The 13,629-nt window shown below is 33.0% G+C and overlaps 1 protein-coding gene across 1 annotated transcript; it reads left to right on the forward strand.

Moving 5' to 3' along the window:
- The first annotated feature begins 412 nt into the window (after positions 1-412).
- On the forward strand, positions 413-2,820 carry LOC112767067 (cytochrome P450 71D10). Its single transcript, XM_025812949.3, has 3 exons — positions 413-1,090; positions 1,251-1,576; positions 2,030-2,820. The coding sequence occupies exons 1-3, from the start codon at positions 517-519 to the stop codon at positions 2,645-2,647; spliced, it is 1,518 nt and encodes a 505-aa protein (XP_025668734.1). The 5' UTR covers positions 413-516; the 3' UTR covers positions 2,648-2,820.
- Positions 2,821-13,629: the final 10,809 nt, after the last annotated feature.

Genomic DNA, 13,629 nt, shown 5'->3' on the forward strand with positions numbered 1-13,629 from the left:
AATTTTAATTATTAAATTAGTTTTTAATATTTTATTTTATTAGATAAATTAATTGTGATTGTTATTTAATGAAATATATAATAACTTTTTAAATTTTTTAGATAAATTCTTCCATAAAATAAATAATATGATACGAAATTGATTTGTTAAATAAAATAAAAATTTAATAATTAAAATTTATTAAAAATTAAAATACTTGACTAAAATTTTTTTAAGAATTGATCTAGAATATTATGACTCTTAGTGTTTGATGAGACATTATATTGATAAAATAGAAATTAAATCAAAAGCATATTTGCTTTTATTTATGTTCAAAATTTATGTATTTTATTAAAAAATACAAAATTTATCTCAAAATACAGATATTTTTTATTTTCTAAATAAATCTATATTTTTATTTTAGTAAAGAAAAGGATTATAAATACATGTTATCATAGTTTATTTAGTTACATGTATGTGTCTCTCTCCAATTATTAGTTCCTTCTTCCTCAACTATACATTACTCTAGCACATACCATGGATCTTCAGAACCTTATCTCTATCTTCACCACCTTCCTCTTTCTCTTTATGCTATTGAAAATAGCCATGAAGAAATTTAGTTCTTCCAAGGATATTACCAATTTACCCCCAGGGCCAAGAAAGCTACCCATAATAGGAAACATGCACAACCTTGTAGGATCAATGCCCCATGAATGCCTAAGAAACTTAGCATCCAAATATGGACCCTTAATGCACCTTAAACTAGGAGAAGTGTCCCACATAATAGTTACATCACCTGAAATGGCACAAGAGATTATGAAGACTCAAGATCTCAACTTTTGTGATAGGCCAAACCTTCTCTTTGCTAGAGTCATGACTTACAATCGCACCGACATTGCCCTTGGCCCCTATGGAGATTATTGGAGGCATATACGAAAGATCTGCAACATGGAGTTATTAACAGCAAAGCGTGTTCAATCTTTTAGGCACATAAGAGAAGCAGAGGTTTCAGAGTTGGTCAAAGCAATATCTCAAAGTCAAGGCTCCATTTTTAATCTCTCTCACAAGATTTTTTCAACGACCTACGGAATAGCAGCAAGAATAGTATTTGGTAAAAAAAAAAAAAAATGATACATAGTGCAAATATTTTAATTTTACATTTATTATTATTATTATTATTATTGTTGTTGTTGTTACATTTATATCTCATTACATGTATTTCTATCATATTTGCTATCTAATAATTGTATGACTTTTATTTGACAATATAGGTAAAAAATATAGCTACCAAGAATTTTTTATATCATCTATTGAGAAAGCAATTCAAATAGGAGGAGGAAATTGCATTGCTGATCTGTATCCTTCAATTAGAGTAGTGCTTGAAATGATGAGTAGAGACAAGGCTAAACTTGAAGAACTGTATATAAAGACTGATAAGGTATTACAAGACATCATAGATGATCATAGAAATAGAAAAGATGGCAAATGTGAAGAAGAAGAAGAAGGTAGTGAAGATCTAGTTGATGTTCTTCTCAAGTTTCAACAAATAGAATCTGAATATCCTTTGACTGATGACAACATCAAAGCAATCATCCAGGTTAGTCTAATAAAAACAAGGGTAAAGTATACTTTTTGTTTTTAAAGTTTGGTAAAAACTTTAAAAATATCTCTAAGTTTTATTTTATTTTAATTTTGTTCCAATTTAACAATAATGCATGAAAATTATGCTTGATTTGTTTTTGTTGAGAGTTGTTCTTATGAAATTGTTGTTGAATTGGTCTTAAATTTTTTGAAAAATTAACTATCAAGGGTATATTTGATGCAAATCGAAAACTTTTGGGACAAAATTGAAACAAAATAAAACTTAGGGATATTTTTAAAACTTTTATCAAACTTCAGGAACAAAAAATATACTTTACCCTAAAAACAATTATTATCAGTTTAATTGTTTTTGTGAAACTAAACAGGCCATGTGTTCATCAAGTGAAATATATAAGCATATTAATTTAACAAAATTTTTATTATAAATTTATAATTAATCCATTTGCAGGACATATTTACTGCTGGTGGAGAAACATCCTCAGCAGTTGTGGAATGGGCAATGGCTGAAATGATAAAGAATCCAAAAGTGATGGAAAGAGCACAATCTGAAGTTAGAAGGGTTTATGGTAACAAAGGGTATGTGGATGAATCAGAATTGCACCAATTAACATACCTTAAGTGTATCATCAAAGAAACCTTAAGGTTACATCCATCTGTGCCGTTGTTACTTCCAAGAGAGAACAGAGAACCATGCCAAATCAAAGGGTATCAAATTCCATCCAATTCTAGAATTATTATCAATGCTTGGGCAATTGGAAGAGATCCTAGGTATTGGATTGATGCCATGGATTTTAAGCCTGAGAGGTTTGTTGATGAATATTCAATTGATAATAGAGGCACAAACTTTGAGTTTATTCCATTTGGTAGTGGAAGAAGAATGTGTCCTGGAATTGCATTTGCTACACCAAACATGGAGTTGTCACTTGCTCAATTTCTTTACCATTTTGATTGGAAGCTTCCCAATGGAATCAAGAATGAGGAACTTGATATGACTGAGTTGTTTGGGATGACTATAAGAAGAAGAAATGATCTCTGCTTGATTCCCATTATTCATCATCAACCTTAACAATTAATATAAATTTGATGAAAATTCAGGTGTAGTTAACTTCATGTGAAGTTTATAGTTAAGAATCGTTAAATATTTTGACAAGTTTAACTAAATTGTTATTTAGCGACTGAGTTTTCACTTATAAATTATCTCCCGCTGTGAGAAAATTAAAAGAATGATTTTATGTATTATATTTTATTCAATTTTTTTTTTAACATTTGTCTATTTCTGTTACAAGTTTATATATCTCTCAAAAATAAAATTTATAAATAGTTCATAGGTATAAAGCATCTCTCGTTTCATAAATTATAGTTTCAATTATTTATAAATAGTTCATAGGTATAAAGCATCTCTCGTTTCATAAATTATAGTTTCGAATTGAAGTGGAGTTAAGCTTATTAAATTTCAATTCTAATAACACATGAATCCATTGTTATTACATTATTATATAAAGTGAAGTATATAGTCAACAAACAACACTGCAACAAAAATTGCAAGCGACGGTGGTTCTCGATTCGAGTCACAATGGTTTAAACCGCTGTTTGATGTCAACCGTTATGGTCCGAAAAACGCAAATAGATAAACCATCGACATAGAAACGGTGATAGTTTTGTGGATAACCGTTAGAATAGAGAAAGTCTAGGAGACAGCACTTTTGTTGAAATTTAGTCGGCACTTAATCATCAAAAGAAAAATGATTAATTTTATATTATTAGATGTCATCTCACACTATTAAAAATATTGATGATGGCTAATTGATGGCTAAACATCACAAATTCTGCTTGTTCCTTACTATTACACAAGACACGTAGCTAATGACGACGGTTTAAAACTACCACTATGCATGATTTAAAACAGTGCAACTAGAGGAAATAATTTTTTTTTTATATTTTAAATAATTAGTACGTAAAAATAAATATTTAAATTAATTAAATAATAATAAATTTTAAAAAATTGACAAAATACTACATTTTAAAGGATAAGTAATATTTTTCGATTTAAAAATGCAAAGTTCTTACGACGGTTGGTAACGGCTCCAAAAAAGAATTCAAATGGACTTGATTTAAAAATTATTTCACCTCTAACTTTATTGTTATATAAACATTTAATTTTTCCGTAATTTATATATGTAAAAAAAAGGCCGTTAAATGATACAATCGTTGAGTTTGATTTGCACAAAGTCACGACCATAAAGTGAATGAATAATAGCTCAAATGGCATAAACTTTCCATACTTAATTAAGAGGTTGTGGGTTCGAGTCTCCTATCTTTCTAATTTTTGCCAATCCCATATTTACTTAATTAAGAAGTTGCGGGTTCGAATCTCCTATCTTTGGTAAAAAAAAGTCACGACCATAAAAGATCACTCTTATATAGCTGAAGCTCCATCACACGTTATTAATCGCACACCTAAGTGATTATATATATTCTCAAGCTCCAAATTTTGTATGGGCCTCAAAGCATTGTTGCTACGTTTTATTAATTTGGTTTATACCATTTCAAAATCAGATATTTTCGATGGAAATATCGGTGAGCAATGATTATCTTTTTCGTATAAAAATCAATCGAGTAGTGATCAACTAAGCATCTTTAATTTGTCCACTTCCTCAGATTTTTTTTGTCCGTCTACTTCTTTTGAATTAGTACTTGTTTGAGTATGATTAAATTAATACAAAAAATATTTTTAATAAAAAATATTCTTTTATTTTTCAATGTGTTTGATAAAATTTTAATAATAAAAATTAAAATATTTAAAAAATATTTGACTAAAATTTTTTAAGAATTGATTTAGAATATTATTATACCCTTAGTGTTTGATGAGACATTATATTGATAAAATAGAAATTAAATCAAAAGTATATTTATTTTTATTTATGTTTGTGAAATTTGCATGTGAGTATGGAGAAGAATAAGAACAGAGAAGTTAAGAAGGAATTGAGAATTGAACTTGTATAATGATGAAACTCAAAGAATACAATGCTATAATTTGCTATTTATACAAACACTACTTCTAATAGAATTGTATAGCTGCACTAACAAACTATACATACAACTCAGCATGTATAATGAAACCCACTACTAACAAACTTTACAGCTCAGTATGTGTAATCAAACCCACTACTAACAGCTTTCTATACAAAGAGAAATAATAGCTTATAATAACAAATTCTAACTAATAGAATAAATATCAAGTAACACCCTCCCATAAGCTTGGACCGTACCATTGGGAGAAAAGAGATCTAACAATCCAAGCTTAGAATAACCTGCATTGAAAAGCCCAGGAGCAAGAGGTTTAGTGAGAATGTCGGCAGCTTGATTATTGGTGGAAATAGGAAGAAGATGAATCAACTTTTCTTGCAATTTGTCACGGACTATATGGCAATCAGCTTCGATATGCTTGGTATGTTCATAAAACACAGGATTAGTTACAATTTAACTAGCTGAATTGCTATCACAGTATAAATTAATAGGCTTTGTGATTGGAACACCAAGATCTTGAAGAACATAGTTCAGCCATTGGGCTTCTCTGGTGGCCAGAGCTAAAGCTCTATACTCCGCTTCTGAGGAGGAGGTTGCAACTGTAAGCTATTTCTTACTCTTCCAAGTAACCAATGATGGTCCCAAATAAAAACAATATGCCGAGATAGATCTTCGAGAGTCAACACAACCAGCCCAATCAGAGACAGAGAAACCAGTAAGTTGCAAATCAGATTCTGCAGAGAAGAAGAGGCCTGCAGTAGGGAAACCTTTTACATAACGCAGCACTCTATGTGCCGCCTTCAAATGCTCAGTAGTGGCGCAGTCCAAAAACTGGCTTAGCTTCCCAATGACATAGCTTATATCAGGCCTAGTATTTGCTAGATATAAGAGCTTTCCCACAATTCTTCTATACTGACTAGAATCAGTGAGCAATTTTCCAGCAGTTTTACTGAGCTTTGCTCCATAATTGATGGGAGTGGTGGCAGGTTTGCACCCTACAAATCCTGTTTCCTTGAGTAAATCCAGAACATATTTTCTCTGGTAAAAGCAATTCCCATCTTGGATCTTGCCATTTCCAGACCAAGGAAGTACTTCAAGTCTCCCATGTCTTTGATCCGAAATCTCTCATGAAGAACATCTTTAACCGAGTTAATTTCATTTAGATCATTACCTACCAATACTAAATTATCGACATACACGAGAATTGCTGTGAATCCAAGTGAAGTAGTCTTGGTGAAGAGGCTGTAATCCGATTTACATTGAGTGAATTTCAGCTCGAGTAGAACAGATTTGAGCTTGCAATTTCACTGCCTACTCGCTTGTTTCAATCCATACAAGGACTTTTCAAGCTTGCAAACTTGACGGGCGAGACTTCTAAACCTGGAGGCACTTCATATAGACCTCCTCATCGAGTTCACCATGTAAAAATGCTGTGTTGACATCAATTTGTTTAAGGTGCCACCCTTTTACTGCTGCAACAGCAAGTACCACTCTCAAAGTCCCTAGCTTCACTACAGGACTGAAGGTATCTCGACAGTCAACACCAGCCACTTGTGTGAATCCTTTAGCAACAAGTCTTGCCTTGTGCCTCTCCACTGTACCATTTGGGTGGTCTTTTGTACGAAAGACCCATTTACATCCAATTGCTCTCTTTTCAATTGGTAAAGAAGTTAGCTTCCATGTTTTGTTTTCTTCCAAGGCAGTCAGTTCAGCTCTTATTGCCTCTTTCCAACAAGTTTGAGTGATTGCATCCTCATAGGTTTTAGGCTCTAAATTTTGAATAGCAACAGAAAATGCAAAATGCATGGGAGAAAGTCTAGTATAAGACAAGACATTAGAGAGATGATACCTTTGAGCAGTGAGCTGCGATGAGGGTGAAACAGTGTTGATGGTTTGACACTCATAGTGCTGCAAGTATGTAGGTGGTTTAGTTTGCCTAGTTGATCTCCTTACATTAGCAACTTCAGGCATGATGGAGGATTCAGGCAGAGCAGCAGAATTATGAGTTAAAAATCCTTCATGTGATGCAGATGTGGTTTCTAAATGATCATGAATTTCAGGATAGGGGAGAATTTCATCAGTTTTATTTAATTCAGAGGAAGCATTATCTTCCTGATGGATGAGAGTTGGGTGATGCAAGCTTGGTTGAATGGCTGCATCATCAGTGTTTAAAACTTGTATCCGACTCCCTTCCAAAAATTCATAATCAAAGGGATGAGATGCAACATGAGATGAATGAGAGGAAGCTGAAAAATTGTCATTATTGGCATTATTGGAGTGACAGTAAGGAAAACAATTCTCATAAAATTGGACATCCCGAGATAGGAAAATCTCTCGAGTTTACAAATCAAAGAGCAGGTATTCCTTTGTGCCCTCCCTGAATCCAAGATGCAAACACTTTCTTGCTCTTGGATCCAGCTTGCCTCGTTGTCGTGCAAGGCTGCCAGCATATGCTAAACAACCAAAGACTCTGAGAAAGGAAAGATTTGGCAAAGTTTTATAAAGAACTTGATATGGAGACTTGTTTTGTAAAAAGGGTGTTGGCAGTCGATTAATTAAATAGACCGCATGTCCAACACTGTAATTCCAAAAAGATTTTGGTAAATGAGCATGAAACAAGAGAGTTCTAGCCATAGAAAGAATGTGTTGATGCTTGCGCTCAATAATGCCATTCTACTGTGGAGTTTCCACACAAGTTCTTTGGTGAGATATGCCATTAGAGCTGTAAAAAACATGCATTAAAAACTCAGGCCCATTGTCCATGTGAATTGTTTTAACCACTGCATCAAATTGGGTTTTAGCAAAAATGACAAAATCTTTAACCAATGAAGAAGCCTCAGCTTTAGTTTTCATGAACAAAATCCTAGTAAATCGAGAACAATCATCCACTATAGTAAGAAAATAACGCTTTCCAGTAAAAGAGGAAACAGAAACAGGTCCCCAAATATCAACATGAATGAGGTCAAGTACATTAGCTGCAGTACTAGAACTAACAGAAAAGGGTAATCGCTTTGTTTGCCAAGATGGCAAGAGTGACACGGTTCTGTGTGTTTTGTACAATCAATAAACTCAAAATTCTTTTGCAATGTAACAAGCCTATCATGAGATGGATGCCCTAATCTAACATGCCATAAAGACTGAGAAAATTGGCTGCGGGAAGTTGCTGTGATGTGAGGGAGAGCTTTGACTTCTTTGTGCAGAATGTACAAATCATCAACATTGCTAGCTGCACCAATCATCTTCAAAGTGTGCAGATCCTGTATCTCACAAGCCTTGTCAGTAAAAAACTCATTTTGCAATGTAAAGATGCAGTAAGTTTCGAAACTGATATGAGTTTGAAGTTAAAAGTGGGAATAAACAATGCATTAGTGAGAAAAAGATTGTCAGAAAACATAATAGTGCCCATGATGCAGCTAATAGTGAGTGCTCCATTAGGTAATTTGACAATAATTGGATCAACTTTGAAGTAATTTTAAAAATCTGCCAGAGTATATGATACATGGTCAGTAGCTCCAGTGTCAAGTACCCATGGTTTGTGTTTATTGATTGAAATATTTAGAGCTTTGGCATGAGAATCAAATTGTAAAATATTTACCATTCTACTTGTATAAGGAGAAGGATTTGCTTTGGCTGAAATCTGGTTGATACTATGAGAATGAGGCACATCTTGTTTGTTGAGCAGGCTAAAAGAGCTTTTCGTTGCTCTGGAGTGAATTCATTAATAGTTGGTTCACCTCTAACCAATTGTGGAACATTGAAATCATCATTTTCATCTTCAGGATTGTCTGCGGCAGTAAGACAATTGAGGACAGGAGACCTTTTCTCAAACCGGGGTTTGAAGTTAGGTGGATAACCATGCTTCTTATAGCAGTTATCCAAAATGTGTCCTGATTTTTCACAATGAGTGCACTACAATTTGATGCAATTTTGCCCCTTTTTAGATGGATTTCTACCTTTGTTGTCAGGCTGAGAAGAGGCTGCCAAAATCTTAGCATCTAAGGCATTATCAAAGCTGAACAGCTGCCTTTCTTGCTGAGTGATCATTGACAGAATTCTGTTCACACTAGGTAAATTATCCATTAACATAACATGTGACTTAACAGTGGAATATTGCTCTCCAAGATCACGCAAAAACTTGGTGACTCTGTCCTCTTCCCTGTGTTGCCTAACAATACCTAAGCCACATTCACATTTAACACAATCACAGGCAGGTATACGTCTAAATTCATCAATAATCTCTTCCCAAAGATTTTTAGTTTGGCAAAATAAGCTGTAACAGACAAATTCCCTTGTTTTAATGCATAAATCTCCTCATTCAATTCAGCTACTTGAAACCTATCACCCTGATAGTAGCGATGCTTAAGGTCATTCCATAATTCGTAGCCTATGTTGTTCCAAAGAACACTCTGATAGATTTCTGGACTAAGGAAAAGGTTAATCCAAGCAACTACATAGGTATTGCATCGTTGCCATGCCTTGAAATCAGGATTAGTTTTCTCAGGTTTTAGGATAGTACCATCAATAAATTCAATTTTATTTTTGGATGTAAGAGCATTAATCATAGCTTTGCTCCACGCACTGTAATTTGAACCAGTAAGGATTACATTGGTAATAGGTATACCTGGATTTTCAGAAGGAAGTATGTAATAAGGACTTGAGAGATCTTGATTCGGATTTGTCTTGTTGATATGGCTCTGGATCTGTGCCACTTGACTGAAGAACGCTACGAATTGTTGCATGTCCATCGTAGGACCACCTCCTGTGGATCCATCACTTGAATTTGATTTTTCTTCCATTGCTGCGAAGATGCCAGAAGTGGTTGTAACCTTTCTTTCTTGATCTCGTTGATCGAAAACTCGTTATCTCTCTTTAACGGGAAGACAGTTAGATAATAAAGATCTCATCAAACTTTATGGTGTGAGTTCAAGAAAGAAGAAGAAAAGAAATAGATGAGGAAGAGGAGCGGATGCTGAGATTTCAAACATGTATGAAGAAAGGGAGATCGGAAGAAATTGTGTGAGTTCAAATCAAACGAAGAAAAAAAAGGGGAGAAAAATTCACGAGCCAAAAACCGCAAACGAGCGCTTCAACTGTGAAGTTGGACTCATCATCCTTCTCTAATCACGTCAATGAATTGTGAATTAGAGAGCAAGTTTCTCATCCTTCAATCAGGATCTCAACGTTCCTCCATCCACGCTCACCGCACCATGTGAAATTTGCATGTGAGCATGGAGAAGAACAAGAACAGAGAAGCCAAGAAGGAATTGAGAATTGAACTTGTATAATGATAAGACTCAAAGAATACAATGCTATAATTTGCTATTTATACAAACACTACTTCTAACAGAATTGTATAGCTGCACTAACAAATTATACAACTCAGCATGTATAATCAAACCCACTACTAACAAACTATACAGCTCAGCATGTGTAATCAAATCCACTACTAACAACTTTCTATACAAAGAGAAATAATAGTTTATTATAGTAACAAATTCTAACTAATAGAATAAATATCAAGTAACAATGTTCAAAATTTATTTTGTTTTATTGAAAAAGTACAAAATTGATCTCAAAATAGATATATTTTATTTTCTAAATAAATCTATATTTTTATTTCAGTAAAGAAAAGGATTATAAATACATGTTATAGTTTATTTAGTTACATATATGATATATCTATCTCCAATTAGTTCCTTCTTCCTCAGTCTATACATTATTCCACCACATACCATGGATCTTCAAAACCTTATCTCTATCTTCACCACCTTCCTCTTTCTCTTTATGCTATTGAAAATAGCCATTAAGAAATTTAGTTCTTCCAAGGATATTACCAATTTACCCCCAGGACCAAGAAAACTACCCATCATAGGAAACATGCACAACCTTGTAGGATCAATGCCCCATGAATGCCTAAGAAACTTAGCATCCAAATAAGGACCCTTAATGCATCTTAAACTAGGAGAAGTCTCCCACATCATAATTACATCTCCTGAAATGGCACAAGAGATTATGAAAACTCAAGATCTAAACTTTTGTGATAGGCCAAACCTTATCTTTGCAAGAGTAATGAATTACAATCGAACAAGCATTGGCTTTGTCCCCTATGGAGAGTATTGGAGGCATGTACGAAAGATATGCACCATTGAGTTTATTATATGTTTTATATCCTTAAAAATATAATTTTTAAAGTGTTTATAAATAAAAAATGTTGACCACTTATTTTTTTGATAATAATGCTAATAAGAAAACAAAAAAAAAAAGTCAAAATTTATTTTATTTAATATTTATTAATTATGATAATAATTAATAAATATTAAATAAAATATATTCTGACTGTTTTTAGCTAATTTTTTTATTATTAAATATTTTCATAATTTTTAATTAATCTTTAGAGTTGAATTAAACTTAATTATTAATTTGGAATCAAAGTTTATACAATTTAATATTGTTGGCCAGAGTATATAACAAATTATTTAATTTAATATTTATAATTATATATATAATATTTATAATTATATATTTATTATATTTAAAATAACTAATTATTCTAACAGTTAAATTTGAGAGATAAAAAAACCAAAAATAAAGAAAAAATTCATTATAATATGCTTGCTCTTGAGTTTTTTTTTTTTTTTTTTTTTTTTTTTTTTTTGCGTTAGACACCTAGTAAAAAATTAAAAATTTTACTTTGTTTTAATATTCTATCTATTTAATTTAGTTATTCAGTTAAACCAATTATTTATTATTGGATTAAATAGTAACAATCATTTTATCCGAAAAAAGTCATTTTTTCTCAACAAGATTTTTGAGCAAATAGCAACAATCATTTTATCCGAAAAAAATCTTTTTTTTTTTCAACAATATTTTTATCATTTAATCTAATATATAGTATTTTATTAAATAAAAATATATTTGATAAATATTGATATTTTTGGAATAGAGTATTAGATAAAAAACTATTGGTTCTGTCATCTCATCTCTGACAATGAATCACTGAATTATTTAAACGTGAGTTTTTGTTAGTGTTCATGCACCGATACTAATTTGTTGTTTTCGTAAATGACAACTTATAATCAATTATTGAGCAACATATCATAGTTATTATATAATAATGGTAGGCAAATATATACAACCTTCTACCATGCATATATATCATGGATCTTGAAAACCTTTTGTTTATTCTAACCACCTTCCTCTTTCTCTTTGTACTATTCAATTTAGTTATTAAGAAATCCACTTGTAATAAGACGAATTTACCCCCAGGGCCATGTAAACTACCACTCATAGGAAATATCCACCAACTTGTTGGTTCTTCACAACTCCATGAAACCCTAAGAAACTTAGCATCCAAATATGGACCCTTAATGCACCTTCAACTAGGAGAAGTCTCCCACATCATAGTTTCTTCACCTGAAATGGCACTAGAGATTATGAAGACTCAAGATCTCAACTTTATTGATAGGCCTCATGAAACTCTTTTTGCTAGAATTATTACTTACAATGGAACAAGCGTTTCCTTTGCTGCCTATGGAGACTATTGGAGACAACTAATGAAGATATGCACCATGGAGCTATTAACAACAAAACGTGTTCAATCTTTTAGGTTCATCAGACAAGAAGAGGTCTCCGAGATGGTTAAAACAATATCTGAAAGTGAAGGCTTCATTGTTAATCTCAGCAAGAAGATTTTCTCATTGACATATGGGATCGCAGCTAGGGCAGCATTTGGTATGTAATTATAATTAGGTTTAATTAGTCTCGTAATTCTTATAATTTTATTAAATTTTTATGAAAGTTTTTACAGCTTAAAAAGTTTTTATTAAATTTTTATTAGGTTGGTCTAGTGGTTAGTTTGTGTAAACAAATGTTGGGGATTCGAATTTTGTTTTGTGCATGTTGGCATTAGCTAACGACAAACTCTTAAATGAAGCTCTAATCTATGAAGGATTAGTTCTTGGTCTACTGAATTAAAGAATTCAGTGAAAACAAAAAAAAAAATCTCTATATCACTACAACACAAACGGAGATTAGCGGCGGTTTTTTTCGCTATTAGCGGCGGTTTAAAACCGGCAGTTTGAAAAACCACCGTGGTTATTGGGGTGGGCATTTGATTTCGCGGCGGTTTCCAGCAACCGCTGGTATAAATGTCGCTGATTCAATGTTTTGCGGCAGTTTATTTGGCGGCGGTTTAAAACCGCCGCAATGTACAAGTGTCAGGATTGACGCCATCTTTACTGGCGGTCAAAAACCGCCGCAATTTGGTTAACATGTTTTAAAAAAAATGTATACTATGGAAGTTTATAACTCCCACAATTTTCACAATTATATTAAAAAAATGGCTTTGTAAAGCTACTCAATTATATTGCTTCATCTAGACAAATGCATAAATAAGAACAACCTAAAAATGGCTAAAATATCACGACACTACAAGAGAACCGGGTGTTAGCGGCGGTTCCTAGAGTGATTTGCGGCGGTTTTAAACCGCCGCGAAACGGGATTCCAGCGGTTCGTTAAGCGTCGCCTATTAGGGGGTGGTTATATGATTTTGTGGCGGTTCTCAAGAACCGCTGGCACAACCGCCGCAAAATCCAAGATTAGCGTCGCAATGTTTAGCGGGGGTTTAAAATCGCCGCAATCTGGAAATCTGTAGTCGACACGAAATGTTCGGCGGTTTCAAACCGCCGCCGTTTAATGGCCACGGTTTAAAGACTAATGCATTTACCGGCGGTTTGAAAGCGTCGCGGTTTAACGGCCAATATTTTTTGAAATGTAACTGGCGGCGGTTTAAAACCGCCGCTATCTCCTAACCCGAATTTTCAAATTCCTAACGGCTAGTTCGCAACCGCCACTATTTTTCAGTTATATGGCCGCAAAAATACTGTTTTGTACACTGGCAATCACGCTTTTTTTTTATTTCAATGTACATTTTTTTCGTTTTTTTTTTAATTGTTCTTAATATTAGTAAGTTAAATTATTTAAAATCCCGAAAAATAAATTGCAGGGTAAACGACAATAGCA

Source organism: Arachis hypogaea, chromosome 17, assembly GCF_003086295.3.
Source record: "Arachis hypogaea cultivar Tifrunner chromosome 17, arahy.Tifrunner.gnm2.J5K5, whole genome shotgun sequence".
Lineage (NCBI taxonomy): Eukaryota > Viridiplantae > Streptophyta > Magnoliopsida > Fabales > Fabaceae > Arachis > Arachis hypogaea.

Excerpts from the sequence above, each read along its gene's own strand:
- LOC112767067 (XM_025812949.3), top strand. The coding sequence starts at position 517 with ATGGATCTTCAGAACCTTATCTCTATCTTCACCACCTTCCTCTTTCTC. Across the intron at positions 1,091-1,250 it reads AGCAGCAAGAATAGTATTTG|GTAAAAAATATAGCTACCAA; the intron begins GTAAAAAAAAAA and ends TTGACAATATAG. Across the intron at positions 1,577-2,029 it reads ACATCAAAGCAATCATCCAG|GACATATTTACTGCTGGTGG; the intron begins GTTAGTCTAATA and ends ATCCATTTGCAG.